Raw genomic sequence first — 24263 nt, forward strand, 5'->3', positions numbered from 1 at the left:
GCGAGAGTCCAGATGGGGCATTGTTCCTCCAGTTTCCCTTGGCGTCCCAGGCAATGAAGGCAGCCCAGGACACCAAGGTCAGCGTGGGAATGGGAAGGGGTGTTAAAATGGTTGGCATCAGGGAGAACCAGTAGGCCGTGGCAAATCCAGCACAAGTGTTCAGCAAAATGGTGCTGTAGATGAGGTTACAGGAGGTGCACATGAACCTCTGTAGAACTTTGAAGGGCTTGCTTCAAGAGGCTGGTGAAGGCACATGCTAACACCAGCTTCCCAGAGAGCCTTGATCCACTGCAGTTTGCTTACCATCACAACCGGACCATACAGAAGCAGTGGCTATAAGTATATTTCTGGAAGACCTAGACAACAAAGATTCCTATTTATCGCCTATAGAATCGCCTTCAACCAGATAATTCCATCCAAACTCCTGGACATAGAAATCAGCACCCACCTCTGCCAATAGTTCCTCAACTTTCTGACCCACAGACCACCATCAGTGAGGACAGGTGACAACACCTGCTACACAATAATTCTCAACACCGTTGCTCTGCAAGGATGCATACTCAGTCCACAATACCCTCTTTACACTCACGATTGCCTAGCCAAACTCAGCACAAACTCCTTCTACAAGTTTGTAATTTGCACCATTGAGATGGGCCAGATAACGAAATGAGGACGAGAAAGAGTACAGGAAGGAAAGATAACTTAATAACATGTCAGGACAACCACCTCTGCCTCAATATAAGAAAGACGAAGGAGGAAGTTATTAACTTCAGGAGGGGTGGTGGAGTACATGCCTCAATCAGCATCAATGGTGTCAAAGTGGAAATGGTTGTGAGCTTCATGCTCCTTGGTGTTAATATTACCAATGATCTGTCATGGACAAACCACTGAGGTGACAGCCAAGGCACACCAAGGCCTCTACTTCCTACGGAGTGCGAGGTAAGTTGGCGTGTCTTCAATGTCTCTTACAAACATATACAGATGCTCCATCGAAAGCATACTGTTGAGTTGCAATCCAGCTTGGTTTGGGAACAGCTCTCCCAAGACGGTGAATGGCGGTGCTGGCTCGAAGGGCCAAATGGCCTACTCCTGCACCTATTGTCTATTGACCACAAGAAATTAAAGAGTGGTAGATGTAGCCCAATCTATCAGAGACCAGACTCCTTACCTTTGACTCCATCTACACTTCTCACTATCCCCAAAAAGCAGTCAATATAATCAAACACCTGTCTCACCCCCATTATTCCTCCTGCTCCCTGGGTAAAAGATACGGAAGCTTCTCAGCGTGCACCACCAGACTCAGGAACAGCTTCTTCCCCTCTTATCAGGCCTCTGAATGGTCCTTCCACAAGATAAGTATGGAACTGTTGTGCCACAATGCTGAGAACTATATTCCTCACACTATTCCTTCCTATTTGCTCTATCTATTGTACTGGAGTTTGACTTGATTCTACTTATGTACAGCATTGTCTGATCTGATTGGATAGCATGCAAAACAAAGCTCTTCACGGTACCCGAATACATGACAATAATGAACCCAAACCCGATTTAAGTTTAAAGGTATATACAAAGTCCCATTAAAGTGCAAATTTGGCATTTTATGAAGAAAGTTTTTAAATTTGTAGACATAGTCCAATACGTTTAATGGAACATATATTACAATGATATGCATTTATTGAATGGTCTGCCAAATTAAGTGTTGTTTACATGAATAAAGTCATAACAAGGACGTTTGTTGAACACTATACATGCCTTTCACCTCAAACATTCAAATATCAAATTATAGTTTATATCTGGCAAAGTAAAATTGAATCTCTTTCTCTTATAATGCAACAAAGTGCAGTTAATGAGCTTTGACAAATTACTTTAAGTGTTGAAAAACTAGATTAAAAGGCAACATGTCAGTAACATTGAGCAGGGTGCTACTTTAGTGCACAGATATGGCTGAAAATTAATAAGTTACAAGGACAAAATGCACCAATGAGCATGCTGTATTTCATTATTCAAATAGAAAACAAATAGAAAAGGCATACATTATAAAGGTTTCAGAATTTGAACAAAATGTAAGGCAAATGTATGTAACGCTTTAGATCTTGGGTAAACTGCAACTGTTTGTGAATGCCACTGAACAGTGTAACATCCAAAATAAATTCATGCACAACACATAACAAAAAGGTCTTCTGTACAGTATTCAAGAAATAAGAATTGAATATGGGACCCAACGTAGGATGCTGCAGAAGAATCTGTCCATATTCTGGTTGTTCAAGCTTTAGTTTTGATGTAATTTTGGTACTGATGTGGACCCGTTGAAAAATAAAAACATGATTGTGAGGCAATTCAGTGACAAAGGCAGAAGGGATCTCCTCTATTGCCAATAGCTTAACTTCTTGTTTAGGTGAAGATGCAATATACATAAAGCCTCTACAAATTGCAGTGTTTGCGTTAGTATAAATTGCACTGGGCAATTCATCACAACAATGGAAAAACTGTTTCCACAATCCTATGTGCAACGACTCTGATGCCGATCCCACATGTCACCAATAAAATGACCGCGATAAAAAGTTTGCTGCTGTACTGAACCAGCCACTCCCAACTTCCTTGTTACTCCCCACACGAGATACAGCATTGTTGCTATCTTTTGCTGGACTCTCATCTTCAGGCAAGTAGTCTGGTAAATCTGTGTTTTCCTCAACTTCAACAGGTGTACCATGGAACGGAACCAGCATCTATAAAATATGATCAAAAAGTTCAAAAACCAATGACAAACTATCCTAGGTAAGGAAAAGAACCATTTCCTTTGGCTGTTATTTATGTGATATTGAACTTGCTTGCTATTAACTGTTAACAAGTCAAACAAGGTGCCACTAATGCAGTCATTATACAAAATACACATTTTAAGTTTCCTTCCACATGAAGTAGATTGTTTATAAAATGTAACACTTTTGAGGAGAAACAATCTGATGGCAGAATCTAGAGCACACTGCCCCTTCTCACTCCCCCTCCCCACTCACCCAATGTGGCATGACAGAACTGGATGATCCAAATGAAGACAGTTACGACTGTTTCATCCTCATCTCCAGCATTCACATGGATCTACCATTGTTTGAAGATAGCAATGTTCATAAGACCACAAGATAAGAGTAGAATTAGGCCATTCGGCCCATCAAGTCTACTCCGCCATTCAATCATGGCTGATCTACCTCTCCCTCCTAACCCCATTCTCCTGCCTTCTCCCCATAACTTCTGACACCTGTACTGCAATGTTGTTGAACTTTCCATTTGCTGTCTATCATCTAACTACTTACCATGCACAACAGTTCAGAGCAGAACTTTCAACTGATTACTTGCATCAAAGCATATTGCTATTACTATTTATTAATACAAATGTAAAGCAACTTCACCGTGTTGGCCAATCATTTTCAGGTGCATGTTATGCAACATTTGCCTTATTCTTCCACACTATAATCAGAGTAGTTCGGGGCTGAAGGGCAGTGGCAGAGCAAGGACTATGTTGCACTAGACTTGAAAATGGAATGCATAATTTAAGTTTGCACTTGACAATAGTTTTGTGAAAAACAATTCACTTTGTCAATGGTGGGAGCAAAACAAAGTATATGGTACAATTAAAATGGGGGAGGGGGTGCAGAGAAAAATAGGTGCGGGAACACAAACCAAGTGCCAAATACAAAAATTAAGATAGTAAAAAGTTGTTAAGAAAAGGTAATTTACTAAAGATGCATGTGTGACAGGTGATCTTGAGCTAAAACTTCACACATACTGATTCAATTGTGTTTAATTGTAGGCAGACACACTCTAAAATAGATGTAGAAATAATCAATTCGAACCAGATTTTAAATAATCTTAGCTTGCAAGAATAAAGGAGACTGTAGGTACATGAAGATCAGGACTGTACCAATGGATTTTTACATTCTCTATTTATCGCAACAGACAGATACCTTGTATTACAAGTTGCCTGACAATAAAACATTTTCGAGAATTATGTTCCCGCACGTGTATAGACAGTCAAGCACGGTCTCTGTAAGGCTATCAGGAATGGGTGACATTTTGGGTCGAGACCCTTCCTCAGACCAAAACGTTACCCATTCCTCGTATCCAGAGATGCTGCCTGTCCCACTGAGTTACTCCAGCATTTTGTGTCTATCTTCGGTTTAAACCAGCATCTGCAGTTCCTTCCTACACAGCACCATTCCGCTGTTTTGAGCTCGTCATATTATTACTGTATCCACACTGTTTTACTCTGAACTTCACGTGAACAAGGACCTTTATTACACCCTGGTGTATATGACAAGTCAATAAACTAACATGACATATGACAAGTCAATAAACTAACATGAAAACGCAAGGACATGGATCTTGTGAATAAAGTAATGAACTGATCTCTGATGTACAAACTATAAACACTCCAGCTTAACGGTGGTCAGTGGATGGGCATGCTGCAGTTGGCCAGTCATCTACTGATATCGCAAAGCCTTGTACTTTTATTGCTAGATCTTGACAAAAGATTGGAGCAAACTGACTTATAATTTTAGACAAGAATCTCTTTTTTTTAAATATGCTATTCAAAGAAGAACACTGTTCAGAGATTTATACGGTGTGTTCAGAAAAGTTTCAGAACTGTCTAAACATTAGGACTCAAGTTCAGGGACATTACTGTGCAGTATTAAGAAAAATGTTGGCCTTGTCTGAATTCTTATGCATGTGAATTATGTTTTGTATCAATGGGGGCGGGTGGCTGGAAAAAAGCAAAAAGCTAGATGTTCTTTGGAAGGGCATGATCCAAGCCGCCTACTAACAGAATTCAGTTTCTTGCAGATATTCAGATTTTTTAGGAGTGGTATGTTTACCAGTCACAATGCCTTGAAACTGGAGAACAGATGTCAAAGCATAATAAAATAGTTAAGTCCCAAATTGCAGATTTTTTCTTACCTCCTCTCCACTTTCAGTTTTGATTACTTGTTGTGCGTTCAAAATTTTGGTTGCTGCAATAGCAGATGCCAATGCCTACGACAAAAAAACAAACCATTAACAGTATTGTTTAAAGCAAGCAAGGTTCACACTTCCATTGAAAGGAAACAAAAATCAGCAGCTTGCCAGACAACATTACAAAAATTGAATGTTTTTAACTGGTTTCTGGAAAAATAATTTACATAGTCAAAGTTATATAAATGAACCACATTATATGTCAGGGCACTTTCCTGTCCTCTATTGGCCCTTAAATTGTATTTTTTTTACAGGGCATGTCAAAAGTTAAAAAGCCATTAAGCTAAAATTACTTTTAAAAATAATTCACAAAATGTTCAAATGAACAATATTTTAAGACTTCTCATTCAGAACATCCCTTCTTCTAAAATTAAATGTTGCCGACTTCAAATCACATGTTATAAACTCCAAGATAAAAGCAAATTTAAAAAATATTGATTATAAATACATATGGATTAAATAATCTCACATTTATCCCAAATTTTCTAATTGGTCACAAACTGGAAATCTTGCATTTACAACAACAAAAAAATTGATTATGCTATCAATATTCCAACCTCCACCCTCACCACGTCATGTTATCCAATAAAGCTGAATAGTAGATTGTTTGCAGAAAATCCTGGTTATGTTCACCATCAAGAAAAAAATCTGGTCATAAAGATGACTTTACGGCGACATAGTGGCACAGTGGTAGAGTTGCTGCTTCAAAGCGCCAGAGACCTGGGATCAATCCTGACTATAGATGCTGTCCGTACAGAGTTTTGTACGTTCTCCCTGCACCTGCATGGATTTTCTCCGAGTGCTCCGGCTTCCTCCCACATTCCAAAACTGGGCAATTAGGTTAATTAACATCTGTAAATTGTCTTTAGTGTGTAAGATAAAGCTAGTATACAGGTGATTGTGGTCGGCAAAGTCTTGGTGGGCCGCAGAGCTTGTTTCCATCCTGTATCTCTGAACTAAAAATGAGTAAACTCAGAGCATGCTCTGCCATTTGATATGATTGATCAAATGGGCGGCATGCAGTGGTAGAGTTGCTGCCTTACAGCGCTTTCAGCGCCAGAGACCCGGATTCGATCCTGGCTACGGGTGCTGTCTGTACGGAGTTTATCCGTTCTCCCCGTGACCGCACGGATTTTCTCGGAGGACTTTGTTTTCCCCCCACACTCCAAAGACATACAGATTTGTCGGTTAACTGGCTTGGTATATATGTATAAATTGTCCCTAGGGTAGGATAGTGTTAATGTGCGGGGATCGTTGAGCCGAAGGGCCTGTTTCCGCACTGTATCCCTAAACTAAACCTTGGGGAGTGATCCACACCCCTGCTGATCACGACTACCGTCACCTCATCTACAACCCGAAGATCTTTCTGTTTCAGGCCTTAAATATATTTAACAATTTGGCTTTCATAACACAAGTGTAGAGAATTGTTCTTCATTTCAATTTTAAATGGGCATCTCCTTAGTCTGAAGCTATTCTCCTAAGGTTCAAATTTCCTCATGAAGGATAACATTTTCTCAGCATCCACTTATGCTTCATTATTTCACTATTTTAAACTCTGGTAAACGCAAGTGAAACCTACTTGATCATTCCTTCTAAAATAACCTCTTCATTCCAGCAACTAACTCATTGAACACTCTGCGCTGTTGCCAATGTAAGCATATTCTTCCTTAAATAAGGAGATCATTACTAAAGTCATGTAAATTTGCACTCATGCAGTAAAGACCTTTGTACTTGCTTCCAAATTACCTGCATATAATTTTGTGTTTCATGGATGAAGAAAGCCAGTCATAAGATGATACTCTGGAGAGTTTTGTATGACAAAAGGATGTGGCTATTTGATCTACCGGGTTTATGTTGGCTCTCACAGCAAATCCATTCCCTACTTCCCTGTAACTTATTCTCTCTTGCATGCTCATCAGCTACCACACTACAGTAGGTAACCTGCCAATCAGCAAGAGTTTGGTATTGTGGAAGAAACCCAGTGTATATGGGGTGGGGTGGGGCTTGGTGGGAATCCTACATAATCACGGGAAGAATGTGTAAACTCCACAAACACATCAGATGTTAAAATTAAACCCGGGTTGCAAGTTCTGAGGTGGCAGCTCCAACTGCTAAGCCACCACCTCAGCCCTTAAACAACATTCCCCTGCTCCATTCTTCCCATTTAAGTAAATGTATAACTGTAAATGCATCATCTTTCTGCTAACTAGTTAGCACTCAACAAAAGCTTATCACTGTACCTCAGTACACGTGACAATAAACCAAACTAAACCTCACAATCCCAATTGTACACCATCTGTTTGAATTTAACACCAATTTAACCTATTTGTAGCTCTCCAGAGACCATATCCATCCAACAACCTGCTTTCCCACCCATCTGTGCCATTAGCAAATGTGTCTCTACTACATTTAGTTCCTTAATCCAAGTGATGAATGTGGACTGCAAATAGTTATGGCCTCATTACTGATCACTGTGGCATCCAACTGATTAATGCTTGTCAACCTGAAAGTAGCCCATTCATTCCAACTGCATTTTGTGTTTATTAGCTAATCCTATATTTATGTTTTACTCCCTTCTCTAAGTTCTTATCTAATGGAGTCATTATTTGTATGGCACCTGTCAAATATTTTGTATTTGAAATCCAGATCTGCAGGTTCCCCTTTATCCATTCTTCTCATTACATTCTCCGAACAGTCAAATTTATCAGGCTTCTTGATATTCTAACCTTTCAGATATTATTTCATTCATAAGCAATCGCATACTTTTTTCACCAACATGATTGTCAAGCCAACTGGCCTGCTGTTTCCTCTTTATTTTCTTCTCTTGAATAGGAGCACCACAGTTTGAAGTAATTTTCTATTAAGATTTAGCAGCTGAGCATAAAAACAGTTAAGTCCAATTGTTATCTACAGCATTGTGCCCCATGCAATTACATCATGCTAAACGTGTTTCTTCAACCATACACACACAACATGCACCTGAACCTGGTATACTTAAAAGCAGATATTTCTAATCGAAAATATTGCTGTAGTATTCGAGAGTTAAAAATTTAAGATCTGTTATCATGTCCTAAACCTTAGTTAACAGAATAAAACTTAATGATGCAAAATAATGAAACTTAAATCCATATGGTTAGAAAATCAAGAAAGCAGAGTTGTCATCATTTTGTTTCTTAGAAATAGCACGTGATAATTCATAGGTTTAGCTTTTCTTTTATGAATAATTGCAAAAAGTACCATCGTTGATTGGTTATTTTCAGTTAATATTGGTATTTGTTTTAAAGGTTAAATCATTTTAAGATAATCTATTGAGTTATAATTTAGTACTTATTAACAAACAAAATCATCTACAATTACAACTCATTTTGTTGTATATAAAACACGTGCGACTTCGATGCAAATACAGTCATTTGGCTCAGTAACGATCATCGATAGTTGGAAAAAAAAGGTAAGCATTTGACCTAATTTTGTAAGTGGCCGTGGGAGAATTCTGCCACAAATCATTTAAAGAAAAAGATAACAGGCAATTTAATTTATTGGGAAACATATGCAACTCAGAAGACAACGTACAATTCCTCAATGAAACACCAATTCTTTTTTAAATAAACCTACCTCTGCTTTTAGATCTGATCGGATCCGCACTATACACCTTTTCACAGTCATTTGGAAAGTAAAACTGATAACACCTTTGATTTTCAATAATGCTTCTTCACAAATGCTTCTCCGTGACTAAAAACAAAGGAAAGCAAATTAGATCTATCATAATGTATTATGATGAAACTAAATTTACTGTGAGCACCAGTATAAGAGGTCCACAGTTTGCACTGTTTTACAGCTGCTAAAACAAGGCAATCTTAATTATTCAATTGTTTTAATGAGTCAATAGTGGTTTAAATGGACACAGCAAGGTTAATTATGAAACTAATTATGGAACAGATAAATAGTTTGCAAATGTTTTTAAATCTGTCTTTTCAACAATTATCAAACCAAATTAATATTTAAATAAGCCAGAAGAAAATTCCACATCTCATCACGTGCTGAGTGGTGGCCTCTCCAAGGTATTTAGTAGCTACTTTGTGAAATTTAAAAGACAAAAGCATTCATGTGGGCTATAGACCTATTACACTCACACCAATTCATAAAATACATCTTAATCCTAATGCGTGGACTTTATCTTTTAAAGTTTATTCCTTCAACTATTTATCAATTTACAAGTGTCATTACAGAATAGTCCATCATCATCTTTCTCACATGCCAACCAATCAAAACATTTAAAAAAATTCCCTTCATCTTCTAATCGTGAAAGTGTTTAACCAATTTTGCTTCAAAATGCATCTATTTTGACCTTTTCGACACAAAAAACTGGAGTAGCTCAGTGGTTCAGCCAGCATCTCTGGAGAAAAACAGGTGATGTTTCGGGTTGACACCCTTCTTCAGACTGAGTCAGGAGAAAGGGAAATTAGAGATATAGACAGACGAAACTATCCATTTTGACCATCTCTATTAAATCTATTTAATCAATTCCCTTTTTTTCCTTTAAAAGTGAAAAAGGAGAAAAGGGAATTAAAACAGAAAAATAAACAAGCAAAGGAGGGATGAATGAAAAGGACAAAAGGCTCTGTTTACTTTGCTCACCATGACGGCATGTATCAGGGAGAATAAAGACATCCCAGAGACACCTATGTGGAAAGTCTCATGATTGTAAATGCTGAAGAAATGGGAAAATAGAATAGAATCCTTGCAAGTGGTAGGAAGGCATGAAGAGTGGTTGAGCTAAACTGTGGATTCTTCATGGAAAACTGTCATTAGCAGAGCAAAATTGGTACCGTTCCATGGCAAATTTAAATGGTACTTCTCGACATGCAACTTCTAATAAATACCTGAGAATTCATTATCTTGTCGTTGACGACACCACTGTAATGGCTGAATATGTGATGGTAAGTCAGCATACAGGAGTGATAGAACACTTGGTTGATGTGGTACCACCTCACCCACAACATCAACAAAAGCAAGGAGCTAATCACCGACTTCAAAAGGAGAAATCTCCTAACATTTCAGATTACTAATCCTGGGCTAGGAAAGGTACCCTTTCGTTACCCAAGGGTGGCTTGTACAGCAAAATCTGTGACATAATTTTAGATCAGGATATACTATGAAAATGACCAATTTCTTTCTTCAAATACGTCGTAGAAGAACAGACAGTAAAGGAATTTATGCGTGCCAATGGACTTGCTGGAAAATTAATCAAGTAAAAATTAGTTTTTTTCTTGTGTGAAAAAAACTGCATCATTACACATCTCTCTTACACACCAATAAGTTTTCTTCGCTTGTCTTACTTGGAGTGTGATGCTCCATTATGCACAAGTCTTCCACACAGGCTGACATTCCTGACAAATGCTCCCAGTTTCACTTGGAAATACCAATTAGGTTGTGGCTGGCCTTAAGGAAGCTGCTGTTGCTGTATGCACAAGTATGTGGCTGGCCTTAAGGAAGCTGCTGTTGCTGTATGCACAAGTATGTGGCATGCTGCAGTCTAGAGATCCTGGTCCATTAATTATAATCAACCAGTTATTGACAAAGTTGGCAAAAAAGACACTTGATTCTGGAGGGAGGGAGGAGGGAGGGGAGAAGAGGGTGCTGCACAAATGCAGGAGAGGTTTGGGCCCAACGGGTCCACTTGGTCCAGTACAAACATAAAGCACAGAAACAGGCCCTTCAGCCCAATTCACCCACCAATCAATAAGCTAGTCCGATTGCCTATATTAGGCCTATATCCTTCTAATCCTTTCCTACTCATTACCTGTTCAAATTATTTAATCAGACCCCAAGGAGGTCTCATTTTATAAATGTTTCCGGAAGGTTACCATAGAAAACATGATGCCGTTGGGGGATAATGACCAGACATGCATGCATAATGACCATACATTCCATTCATGCAATTTAAGAGACATACAAATCAAAAAGCAAGCATCAAGAACATTGATCACTTAAAACACAGTTCAAATAGTTAGGGTACAACTTAAACAAATTAACTATGGAAAGTTGTTTGATTCCCATTAGTCAACAACAGATTCTTTTAAACGGAAAGTACAATTTGGTCATTTGAATCACCAGGCCCAAAACTAAATCAAACATTCAAATTCACTGCAAATTGGATGCAGTTCCCAGCAACACCTCAAAAAGATAGAGACAAGACAAATGGAATAGAGATGCTATTGTGTCAGAAGGAGATTCGCTCAGAACTAAAAAAGAGTGGGTAAAAACACTAAAATGTGCAAATATTTCTATCATCCATTTAAAAAACAATAAACATTTGAATGCAAATATATTGGGGAAACCAAAGTAAAACTGGAGCAACCATTTATCAAAGTCAATATATGCTTCGTTATTGACATAAATCTAAAAAATGTCACAGATTACCTTAAAGAAAATCTTTGGGAGCCACAATTTGAGAAATATGGATCTAACTTTATGCAGTTATTCTTATTGTAAAATGCTTATGTCTGCCTAAAAAAGCTGGATAAAACCATTCACTGATCCAAAATGTATGACCAGCTTAAAAAGACGCATTTCCAAAGTAAATCAAGAAGAACACTAATAGTTAACAGTAATGTCTTACCGAATCATCCAAACCATCTATTTGCAGGGTAACAGTTTTTGCACGTTTGTTAGTACTTCCCAGAAAAAATTGTGGCTTGCGCCTATGCGAGTTATAATCTGTGTGATCTGACTCCTCGCTGCTTGAAGACTGCAAAATTTCATAGACTTCATTTGCTAAGTTCTTAGTTTCACCAGGTGTTGTTGTCCTTGGAAGAAAAAAAATAGTGCTTTAATGTAACAATCTTCAGAAAAATGAGTGTTCAATGCAACAAAAATCTATTACATTTTAAATTTGATACAGAACAGCACAGGAACAGGCCCTTCAGCTCAATGTTTGTGCCGAACACAATGCCAAGTTAAACCGTTCTCATCTGCCAGTATATGGCCCATATCCCTCTATTCCCAACACTTCCATGTGCCTATCTAAAAGCCTCTTAAATTCCACAATCGTATCTGCCAACATCACCATCATTGAAGATGGGAAAGAATTTGATTTTTTAAAGTGTCTATATTCAATCTATTACACCTCTAAGTAGGGCATGTTCTCCGCAATGTAGTTGTTAGGTAGGAATGCACAAATCCTAATAACTAATATTAAGCACATAAGATGTCAGAAATTGAAATGAATCATGAGTGAATTAGGTACTTCCCCCAATTTGACAGCATTAAATCACTCATGGCTTCACAGATGTGAAACTCAAGCTGATACTTGGCAGCAAGTTAACAAATAGTGGATTCTCAAGAGGATTTACCAAACATTTACCATACAGGTCAGCAGCAAGCACAGGTGAATTGCTACTGTCAACAAATTGACTTAACATTGGTAATATTTCTACTCAATTTATTTTAGCATATCAAATGTTGCAAAATGTCCTTTGAGCAAAATATCGACATTAAAACACATCTTCATGTCTTACACATATCAGAAATGAGGTCCTTGACATCACCATTCAGAAGAAGTCTTTTAGAAGAACAACTTCAAAATATAGAGATAGATACAAACTGCTGGAGTATCTCAGCGGGCTCTGGATAGAAGGCATGGATGACATTTCGGGTCAATACCCTTTTTCAAATTGAGTCGTGGAGAGGGAGATAAAGAAATGTAAGGTGTGGAAACAAGACAAAGGGGCCGAAGCTCAAGGAAAATGTAGAATTGATCAGTTAGCTAGGAGAAGGTGACAACAAAGCATACAGAGATATAATCTAATCAGGGGGGAAGTCAAACTGGTCAGAGAACTATGAAGGGGGGGGGGGGGGATGGAGAGGGAAAGCAAGTTAGAGAAGTCAATATTCATACCGCTGGGGTGTAAGCTGCCCAAGCAAAATATGAGGCGCTGTTCCTCACTCTGTCAGTGGAGGAGGCCCAGGCCCCTGACCTGAAAGGTCAGTATGGGAATGGGAGGGGGAGTTAAGGTGTTTAGCAACTGAGATATCAGGGAGGTTTAGGCGGACTGAGTGGTAGTGAATATAGAGACTTGGAGTAAGCATAACTCATATTTCAGCTATAGAAACAATTCCATACCATAGACTTACTTTTGGGTTACATTTTGTAAACTCAACATCATGCCTAATTCACTTCTCATTTTCTCCCTGTTGGATCGACATTCTGCTAGGTATCGCAGAGCCTAAGATGCAAATGAAAAAGAAAAATAAGCACAGCTTGCCATTCTTCACAATATGAGGTACAATATGAAAATAGAAAAATCTGCAGTTAACAACTCAAGAAATCAGTATATCTAGAGCCCACTCTTTCTATATTAAATTTTATTTTATAACATTGAAAAGGAAGCACCTATATGACAATTCAGTTGAGATGCCGAGATCAAAAATACAATCAGCGTTTAACAATATATTGCAACCCCAATATTACTGAACAATGTAAATGAAAATCCTGGTTTTAAATCAAACATGCATCAATAACGATTTTTAGGTTTAAATATAATGTTTCACATTTACATTTTCAAAATGGTGGAAACATCACATCATCTTGTGCCAAAAGTAGATTTCCCAGATTATCAGTTCAAATGGTATTAACAAAGTTCTACTGCAAAACCACATTAAAAACTGCACAAGAGGCCACATTTCACACTCTGTCCTTGAAAAATCAAGACAACTTTCCACATAGCCCTGCAATTTTATTCTTCCAAATATTTGCTCTGATGATGTTTGCTTCTTTTACTAATCACAGTGGTTATGGAGTCTGCCATCAAAACACGTTCTAAATTGCATAGATCTCTCCTTCCGAGTAAAATGGCAGTGGAATAATATCTTAGCATGTTGAATGGATTGACTAACCAATGAAGATAGAGTTGGGATATGGAAGATAGAGTTGGGCCATCAGATTAGCAAACTGTAACTGGCTCCACCATTTATAATCGACACAACCTTCATTCCCTTCATCTGAGAGCAATTGTTTCACAACACAGGCGACCAAATCACAAGAGGCGGGGTTGCATTCCCAGAAATCTGTGTGTATCGTGACGTAATATAAAACTAATGCACAAAAAGAAAGTTTTTTCCCATGTCTCTGATTTTTTTGGAACTGATGGAAATTCCGCAAGGGTGAATTTCTGTCACACAAACTACTTTAAAGCGGGGGGGGGGGGGGGGAGGCACCTGTTTTTTCATAAAGCAGGGGGCCACCATAAAAGGTAGTTGCAAGGAGGATACAGATTGAAAAAGGATAAAGAGCCATAGAACATTTAGCAGATGACATGCAGCAAAGAAATGTCTGACCACTCTGGCAGGGGTAAAGCAAAATACAAAGGACAGTGTGTTATGGGGAGTTAACATGAGATTATAAAGACCACGATCATCCCAGTGCCAAAGCAAAGTAAGGTAACGTGCCCCAATGACAACCGTCCTGTGGCTCTGACATCCATCATCATGGTGCTTCAAGAAACTGGTGGCACACATTAACTTCAGCCCTTGATCCACTGCAGTTTGCTTACCATCACAACAGGTCCATAGCAGACACCATCTTCCTGGCCCTACACTCATCTTTGGAACATCTCCAAGTTTGCAGATGGCACAAAGCTGGGTGGCAGGGTGAGCTGCGAAGGGGATGCAATGAGGCTGCAGGGTAACTTGGATAGGTTAGGTGAGTGGGCAGATGCAGTATAATGTGGATAAATGTGAGGTTATCCACTTTGGTGGCAAGAACAGGAAGGCAGATTATTATCTGAATGGTGTCAGATTAGGAAAAGGGGAGTGCAATGAGACCTGGGTATCCTTGTACATCAGTCACCGAAAGTAAGCATGCAGGTACAGCAGGCAGTGAAGAAAGCAAATGGCATGTTGGCCTTCATAGCGAGAAGATTTGAGTAGAGGAGCAAGGAGGTTCTACTGCAGCTGTACAGGGCCCTGGTAAGACCACATCTGGTATTGTGTGCAGTTTTGGTCTCCTAATTTGAGGGAGGACATTCTTGCTATTGAGGGAGTGCAGCGTAGGTTCACCAGGTTAATTCCCGGGATGGCGGGACTGACATATGATGAAAGAATGGAGCGACTGAGCTCAAAGAGATTGAAAGAAGCCTCGCCAAGTCTGCCTCGTCCTTTTCTTCTTTTGTTGTTTTTAAATCGGTTGTTAAATGTATGTTTTAGTATATCTTTAGTTTTGTATTATGTGGGGCGTAGGGGGGTGGGGGAAACTTTTTTTAAATCCCTTTCCTCAACGGAGATGCGCCTTTCTCCGTATCATAACTCCGTCTGCACTGCAGCGGATAATCGTGGAGCTCGCAGTCGCTTTGTTAGGGATCAAATTCAGAAGCTCCAACCACAGGTGCTGTCTTCGGAGGCTGCGGGAGCGGCTGCGACGCGACGCGCCTTGGGCTTGGCCCGCTGTGGACCGTCCGGTGCGGCCTGCAACCACAACAACCTGACTGCGGGCGAGGACAGCAGGAGAAGGGAAAGACATTGTGGCCTTCCATCACAGTGAGGAGAGGACTGGAGGAGACTCACTGTGATGGATGTTTCTTTGATGGATGTTTCTTTTTTTTGTGTGTTTTTGGGGTTGGGTGGTTTGAGTGCCTGTTTGATGCTTTTATTGTTGGACTGTGTTTTTGGGGTTTTTTTGGGGTTGTGTAATTTGAATGCCTGTTTAGCGCTTTTATTGTTGGACTGTGTTTTTGGGGGTTTTGGGGTTGTGTGATTTGAATGCCTATTTAATGCTTTTATTGTTGGACTGTGTTTTTGGGGGTTAGGTAATTTGGGTGCCTGTTTAGTGCTTTTATTGTTGGACTGTGTTTTTGGGGGTGTAATTTTGATGCTTATTTAATGCTTTTGTTGTTGGACTGTGGGTGATTGAATTAACATTTTGTTCAAGATGGCCGCGCCGTTGTGTTTGGCTGCCTGCCACTGTATGTTTCTTTTTTTTTCCTAGTCAGATGTGCAGCACTTTGGTCAACGTGGGTTGTTTTTAAATGTGCTATACAAATAAATTGACTTGACTTGACTTGACTTGATCGCGGGAGCGCCGTTCGCAGGCTGCGGGAGCTTCAATCGCCCCAACTGCGGATGGTTCGACTGCCCCGACCGTGGAAGAAAAGGAGGGAAGAAGATAATACGTTATTGCTTTCCATCACAGTGCGCTGTAGTGGATGTTTATGTTAATTTTTATGTAGTTGTGTGTCTTACTGCTTTTTTGGTATGACTGTATGGCAAATCATTTTTTTTGTGTGTTTTTACATACTTGGCTAATAAATTAATTACAATTATATTACAATATTCACTGGCACTTAGAGGGAAGAGAGGGAATCTTATAGAAACATATAAAATTCTTAAGGGATTGGACAGGCTAGATGCAGGAAAAATGTTCCCCATGTTGGAACCAGGGGTCACAGTTTAAGAATAAGGGACTGAGGTGAGATGAGGCATTTAGGACTGAGATGAGGAAAAACGTCTTCACCCAGAGAGTTGTGAATCGATGGAATTCTCTGCCACAGAAGGCAGTGGAGGCCAATTCACTGGATGTTTTCAAGAGAGAATTAGATATAGCTGAAGACTAAAGAAGGGTCTCGACCCGAAACGTCACCCATTCCTTCTCTCCAGAGATGCTGCCTGTCCCGCTGAGTTACTCCAGCATTTTGTGTCTACCTTCGATGTAGCTCTTAGGCCTAACGGAATCAAGGGATATGGGGAGAAAGCAGGAATGGAGTACTGATTTTGGATGATCAGCCATGATTATATTGAATGGTGGTGCTAGCTTGAAGGGCTGAATAGCCTACTCCTGCACCTATTTTCAATGTTTCTAAGTTTCTAACACCTAGACAACAACACCTATATTAGACTCCCATTGATCAACTATAGCTCTGCGGTAACATCATAAAGTCGACCAAACTCATCTCCAAACTCCCGGACCCAACAATCACCATCCCCCTCTGCCATCTGTGCGGGGTAGGTGACAATATCTCCTCCACAATAATTCTTAACAGCAGTGGTCCACAAGGATGCATTCTTAGTCCCCTACTACACTTTCTATACATTCACAATTGAGCGGCCAAATTCTGCTCTAACTCCATCTACAAGTTTGCAAATGGCACCACTGTGGTGGGCTGCATCACAAACAATGAAGAGAAGAGAATTAGTAATATGGTGTCAGATCAATAACCTCTCCCTGAATGTCAGCAAGACGAAGGAGCCATTGGACTTTGTCTATTGAACTGATGTGCAACAATGATAAGAACCATATCTATACTCTGTATCTTCCCCTTTGCTCTCTCTATTGTACTTGAGTTTGACTTGATTGAATTTATGTATGGTATTATCTGATCTGTTTGCCTCACATGCAAAGCAAAGAGGCAGTTACTGTGCCTCTGTATACGCGGCAATAATAAATCCAAGCCTGTGCCCTTGTCAAGAATTTTTACTCTCCACATTAATGGCTTGATGGGAAATTTTCTTCCATATCAAATTTTTGGGTAGTCACTTCTGCAAGGGAAAAATTCTGCTACCCAAATGGCCATAAAACGAGGGTGATCTGTATTGATAAATGGTGAGACTACAGTAAGCTGCAGCAGACTAATTCAGATGTTCTTGTACATGAAACAGTTAACCTTTAAGGGTAGCACGGTGGTGCAGCGGTAGAGTTGCTGCCTTACAGCGAATGCAGCGCCGGAGACTCTGGTTCGATCCTGACTACGGGCGCCGTCTGTACGGAGTTTGTACGTTCTCCCCGTGACCTGCGTGGGTTTTCTCCGAGATCTTCGGTTTCCTCCCACACTCCAAAGACGTACAGGTATGTAGGTTAATTGGCTGCGCAAATGTAAAAAAATTGTCCCTAGGGCGTGTAGGATAGTGTTAATGTGCGGGGATCGCTGGGCAGCGCGGACCCGGTAGGCCGAAGGTCCTGTTTCCGCGCTGTATCTCTAAATCTAAATCTAAAAACCTGCAGATGCAACATGCAATCATGGTGACAAAACATTGGAATGTCTCCATCAAGAACTATCTATTTCTCATATAAAAACCACAAATGCTACAAGCATTCAGCAAAACAAGCAGCAAAGAAACAAAGCCAATGTTTGATGTCAAGGACCTTATGCCAAAGTGCAAAGGTGTAAATTCACTGGCACTTATCCCTCCAGGATCGTGCACCTCAACATTCAATTGCTTTCACCAATAGGATTTCTCGGTCTCTTTTACAGTGTTCATCTTAACTCCTTTGCAGCACACTTCCAGTTCTGAAGAAAAGTTCAAATTGAACTGTCAACTGTTCTTCTGCCCACTGACCCTGCCAATCTGCTGACGACTTCCAGCATTTTCTCTTTTTGCTTCAGATTCTAGCATCTGCAATTGTTTGGTTTACTCCAAATACTAATTTCTGATGGAATATATTTATGCATATACATATGCATGAAATCTATATCTAACCTTTGCATATAGTATGACCTTAGCAGCAAGCCTAGCAGCAGGTCAGGCAGATCATGTCCTCCACTCCCAGAAAGAAAAAAGGAAGCTGCGCCAATATTACAGATGGATGACTGATAGAGACAGAGAAACCAAGTTACCTTAAGTGATAGACTTCAATATCGAGACCAGAAAAATGCAATGTGCCAAGACAGAAAATGCAGCGCTATTCCCCAACCTTGTGTTGGGCCTCACTTTGACAGTACAGGGAGCCAACGACCAATAGGCCGGGGTGGGAGAAGGATGGTGTTGCACATCCAATGCGTTATGGTCTCTTTTAACAATTGCATAAAAGCGAGAATGTTTTTTTTAATAGATTTAGAAATGCATCTATTTCTAAGATGGATGATTTGAAATATTTTTGCTCATGGCTTTATATTCCAAGATTTGTCAACTTTTTTCCCCATTTAGTTTAATTTAGTTCAGTGCGGAAACAAGCTGTTCGGCCCACCGAGTCCCCACCGACCAGCAATCCCCACACATTAACACTGCCCTATACTAGGGACAATTTTTACAATAACACAAAACCAATTAACCTAGGAGTGTGGGAGGAAACCGAAGTTCTCAGAAAAAACCCACACAGGTCACAAGGGAGAACGTACAAACTCCGTACAGACAAGCACCCATAGCCAGGATCGAACCCAGGTCTCTGGCGCTCTAAGGCAGCAACTCTACCGCTGCGCCACCATGCCACCCCAATGTGTATGGAGTGCGATTTACTATATTTTATTCAATGGAATACTGTTATTAAAGAACTGCTTTATTTTAAAATCAGTGACTAGGACTTTGCACAATTCCATTTATTACAACCCAAGTTTTTTCTCTGAAATCTGCCTCTTACATTTCTCTACCATTGAATAATTGACCATATTGAGTATTGTGGGTGAGGATGAATTAAGTATCACTTGCAGTTTGCATTTTGTTCAATACAAGACAAAATAATTCACAAGTATAGTCAGTATATTGTGCGATTGTTATGTTCCCGAGAAGTGTTCATAAGACAATTTCTCTTTAATCAGAAATGTTCTTTTACTCTAGCTGTAATTACCATATTACTTGACATAAACTTGCCACAATTCTCCAGAACACGACCCTTATTTAACCAAATGGAATAGATACTGTAGCCAGTCATTAATGAATACCATGAGATATTTTATTATTATGCCTGTGATGTAGCTCCATTCACGATTTATTTCACCTCTACCTCATCAAATACTTGCCTAAATGACAATAAACACAATTTGACTTGAAAATGCACAGGAGATGTTGCGTAAAGTTGGATTTCCTCGTCAGGTAACCCAGGGAGCCCTTGTATAAAATATTATGTAGAACCAGGTAACTGGTACTTCACATGAAAAAAAATGTAATGCATACTATGATCACTGAACAGAAACATAAATTTGCCCGATTCTTCACCAATTTTGATTACCAGTAAATAATACTGCCTTTCCTCATTCAAATAAACAAAGAAGCAACAACTAGATGGTATCAGAATCAGTAGGAATGCCTTGATCAACACACAATGATCTTGCTTCCCTCTTTTTTTAAAATTTCCATTCTAGCCCTCTATATTAATTGAGTATGCAGATAGAAAGCACAGGGTACTGCAACAGTGATACTCTATTTAATATTTTCTCAATATTTAAAAAAATGTATACTTTGCAATGAAGTCCAACTTTCTGCAGAGTAATCACAAAACAACAAACTGCAAAATAAAGCAATTTTCATCATAGAAACATAGGTGCGGGAGTAGGCCATTCGGCCCTTCAAGCCAGCACCACCATTTAATATGATCATGGCTGATCATCTAAAATCAGTACCCCGTTCCTGCTTTTCCCCCGTATCCCTTGATTCCTGTAGCCCTAAGGGTCAAATCTAACTGTCTCATGATTATCTTTTCAAGTAGGAACATAAAAGCGGCGCCAACAGCTGAAGTTATCGGCCTAAAGGTCCCCGTCACAGTGATAAAAGCAAGCACATAGGCAATAGCCAGATATTCTATGATCATGAAAACCCGTGTAACCTACCTAGCTTTTGTTTTGCCCGAAAACCAGGATTTTGTTCAATTGTGAACTTTGAAAACTTTGAATGTTGTCAATGATTACAACACACTTCAACAACTCTAATAAGTTGCATTTTAAGCCACTGCAAGTAGCAAGAACTAAAATGTCGAAGACTTTTCAAACAAGACTTCTCAAACAATCTTTCAATTCTCCATTGATATGTAAAGAATTACAAATTCACAGCAGAAACAAATAATGTTTTTCATTTTGAAAATACCAGAGAACTAGAGGGTTAACTGTTGAACAGAACGATGAGTCATAAACTAGGAAAACAGGCCAATCATTGAGGGCGAGGAAGGTTTATGATGTCATAACTTGGGACACAATTCATCGCCATTTAAAGGAGTAATGGACTTGTTAAAGTACGATAGTGTCCGAGCCTTACCCAAGTTTTTCGATTAATCAGTGGAGGAGAATTAAGCACATTAGAGTTGTTGATATTCTGCACATGGGGCTTTGGAAGGCATTTGATAGGATTGCTAGTAGTTATCAGCTGGAAATGGTATTAGGTAAACTGGTTCTTTATCCATGTAAACTGGTTCTTTATCCATGAAGGCAGATAAATCCCCAGGGCCTGTTGGTCGGCATCCTAGAGTACTCAAGGAGGTGGCCCTAGAAATCGTGGATGCATTGGTGATCATTTTTCAATGTTCTCTCTGCTCTGGATTAGTTCTTGTGGACTGGAGGGTAGCCAATGTAACTCGACTTTTTTAGAAAGAGGGAGAGAGAAAACAGGGAATTACAGACCAGTTAGCCTTATATCGGTAGTGGGGAAGATGCTTGAGTCAATTATTAAATATGTTATAGCAGCGCATTTGGAAAGCAGTGACAGGATCAGTCAAAGTCAGCATGGGTTTATGAAGGAGAAATCATGCTTGACTAATCTGCTGGAATTTTTTTTGAGGATGTAACAAGTAGAATGGATAAGGGAGAAGTGTGGTGTATCTGGACCTTCAAAAAGCTTTTGCCAAGGTCCCACACAAGAGATTAGTGTGCAAAATTAGAGCACATAATATTGGGGGTAGGGTATTTACATGGATAAAGAACTGGTTGGAAGACAGGAAGCAAAGAGCAGGAATTAATAAGTCCTTTTCAGAATGGCAGGCAGTAACTAGTGGGGTGCCGCAAGGCTCGATGCTGGGACCCCAGTTATTTACAATATATATCAACGATTTACACGAGGGAATTAAATGTGACATCTCCAAGTTCGCAGATGACACAAAGCTGGGTGGCAGTGTGAGCTACGATGAGGATGCTATGAGGCTGCAGGGTGACTTGGATAGGTTGGGTGAGTGGGCAGATGCAGTATAATGTAGATAAATGTGAAATTATCCCCTTTGGTGGCAAGAACAGGAAGGCAGATTATTATCTGAATGGCGTCAGATTGGGAAAAGGGGAGGTGCAACGAGACCTGGGTGTGGTTGTACATCAGGCAGTGCAGAAAGCTAACGGCATGTTTGCCTTCATTGTGAGAGCATTTGAGTTTAGGAGCAGGGAGGTCCTACTGCAGTTGTACAGGGCTCTGGTGAGACCGCACCTGGATTATTGTGTGCAATTTTGGTCTCCTATTTTGAGGAAGGACATTCTTTCTATTGAGGGAGTGCAGTGTAGGTTCACCAGATTAATTCCCAGGATGGCAGGACTGACATATGATGAAAGAATGGGTCGACTGGGCTTGTATTCACTGGAATTTAGAAGGATGAGAGGGGATCTTATAGAAACATATAAAATTCTCAAAGGATTGGACAGGCTAGATGCAGAAAAAATGTTCCCGATGTTGGGGGAGTTCAGAACCAGAGGTCACAGTTTAAGAAGTAGGCCATTTGGGACTGAGATAAGGAAACATTTCTTCACCCAGAGAGTTGTGAATCTGTGGAATTCTCTGCCACAGAAAGCAGTGGAGGCCAATTCACAGGATGTTTTCAAGAGAGTTAGACAATAGACAATAGGTGCAGGTGTAGGCCATTCGGCCCTTCGAGCCAGCACCGCCATTCAATGTGATCATGGCTGATCATTCTCAATCAGTACCCCGTTCCTGCTTTCTCCCCATACCCCCTGACTCCGCTATCCTTAAGAGCTCTATCTTGCTTTCTCTTGAATGTATTCAGAGAATTGGCCTCCACTGCCCTCTGTGGCAGAGAATTCCACAGATTCACAACTCTCTGACTAAAAAAGTTTATCCTCATCTCTGTTCTAAATGGCCTACCCCTCATTCTTAAACTGTTAGATTTAGCTCTTACGGCTAAAAGAATCAAGGGATATGGGGAAAAAGCAGGAACGGGGTACTGATTTTAGTTGATCAGCCATGACCATATTGAATGGCAGTGCTGGCTCGAAGGGCCAAGGTGTCTACTCCTGTACCTATTTTTCTCTATTTCTATACACATGCCGAGGCCCAGGACATGACTTGGGAGGATTTCCTTGCTTTTGTCTTTCATGCCTACTTAAAAACCCAACCATCTGAAATCCTATTTTTAAAGTACCTTGTGTGCCACTTTCTATAGTTTATTCACACACGTGTGACTTCTCCATCATTGCTCCAAGGGTCCGAATGAGTCAATAAGCAATGGCAAACGTCAATAAATTTAAGGAACGTAGATTTACCAGTGATTGTTTTTGAAAATTGAATGACGTGAATGAAACAGATTGCTACTTACCAATAATGCAGAATATACAACTTGAGGATTTGAATGATCTAGGAACAGGATCAACCCAGGTAGACATCCTTGATCCTGTACAATTGCTCGTCTGTTCAAGGGGTCAGCTGCTAAATCTTGTAGCTGGTTTACTACAGCAAGTGCATCAGGCTCCCCACTCATTGTGCCACCATCCGTTATGCCATACGTTTAAGCAATGAACTGTAAAGCGCATAGTAAAAAGTAATTATACATCAAAGCATTCATGGTTAGTTTAGTCAACTTTGTCAGATTATGTCTTCAGAGCTCTTCAAGTTAGATTTATTCCAGTCTTAATTTAGGCATCACTGGTTGAAAATGAGAGACGTTTTGCTTGTATACATTTTAAGCAATGTTTATGTAATATCAACTATAATTTTGCATGACTGTATAAAATACAGATGGATGCTTATCAAACAATATTATAGAAAACAGTCTGTTCAAGACATACTGTCAAAATAGTTCTCGTTCATCCTCACGGAGTCAGTTAACCTCAACTTTAAAAAGTTGTTATAAATAACCAGAGTAATATATACGGGGTAAATACTCAGAGGGTCAAACAGGATCTGTGGAATGAGAAAATGCTTCTAATCAACGTTTATTGTACTAACTTTCACAAGTAATGCACTCAGATTTAACTAATTGCCTGGATAATATTTGAACCTAAACAATATGTAAGACTTAACATAACAATCCAGCCTGAAGGGACACGGAACCAGGCCTGACAACGACTCAGCCTATAGTCCTCGGCCGCAGTGGAGCTCCCTGTTTAACATCCAGCAACCATAGCTTCCACGCACCTTTAAAACCAGACGCTCTAGGTATCGTAGTCGATTTAAAACGCGTGTTGACCGTTACTCGATTCGCTGTCATCAACAGTGAGTGAATGAATGAAACCGTGCGAATACAATCCCTTGCACCGAGCAGCCCAATAAAATCCACCGGCGACTCCCTCACTCACTCGGCCCGGCCCGACCCGACCCCGCCCGGCGCGCCGCCCCCCACCCTCCACCCAACTCAC

General features: G+C 40.0%; 1 protein-coding gene across 1 annotated transcript; it reads right to left on the reverse strand.

Annotated features, from left to right (window-relative positions):
• Positions 1-1626: 1626 nt before the first annotated feature.
• On the reverse strand, positions 1627-24237 carry armc1 (armadillo repeat containing 1). Its single transcript, XM_078398572.1, has 7 exons — positions 24043-24237; positions 23225-23425; positions 13135-13226; positions 11621-11807; positions 8614-8730; positions 4948-5022; positions 1627-2726 (listed from the first exon to the last, which is right to left on the reverse strand). Exons 2-7 carry the CDS (start codon positions 23384-23386, stop codon positions 2535-2537), a joined length of 825 nt encoding a protein of 274 aa, XP_078254698.1. The 5' UTR covers positions 23387-23425; positions 24043-24237; the 3' UTR covers positions 1627-2534.
• Between the last annotated feature and the right edge of the window lie 26 nt (positions 24238-24263).

This window comes from Rhinoraja longicauda, chromosome 4 (genome assembly GCF_053455715.1).
Source record: "Rhinoraja longicauda isolate Sanriku21f chromosome 4, sRhiLon1.1, whole genome shotgun sequence".
Taxonomy (NCBI): domain Eukaryota; kingdom Metazoa; phylum Chordata; class Chondrichthyes; order Rajiformes; family Arhynchobatidae; genus Rhinoraja; species Rhinoraja longicauda.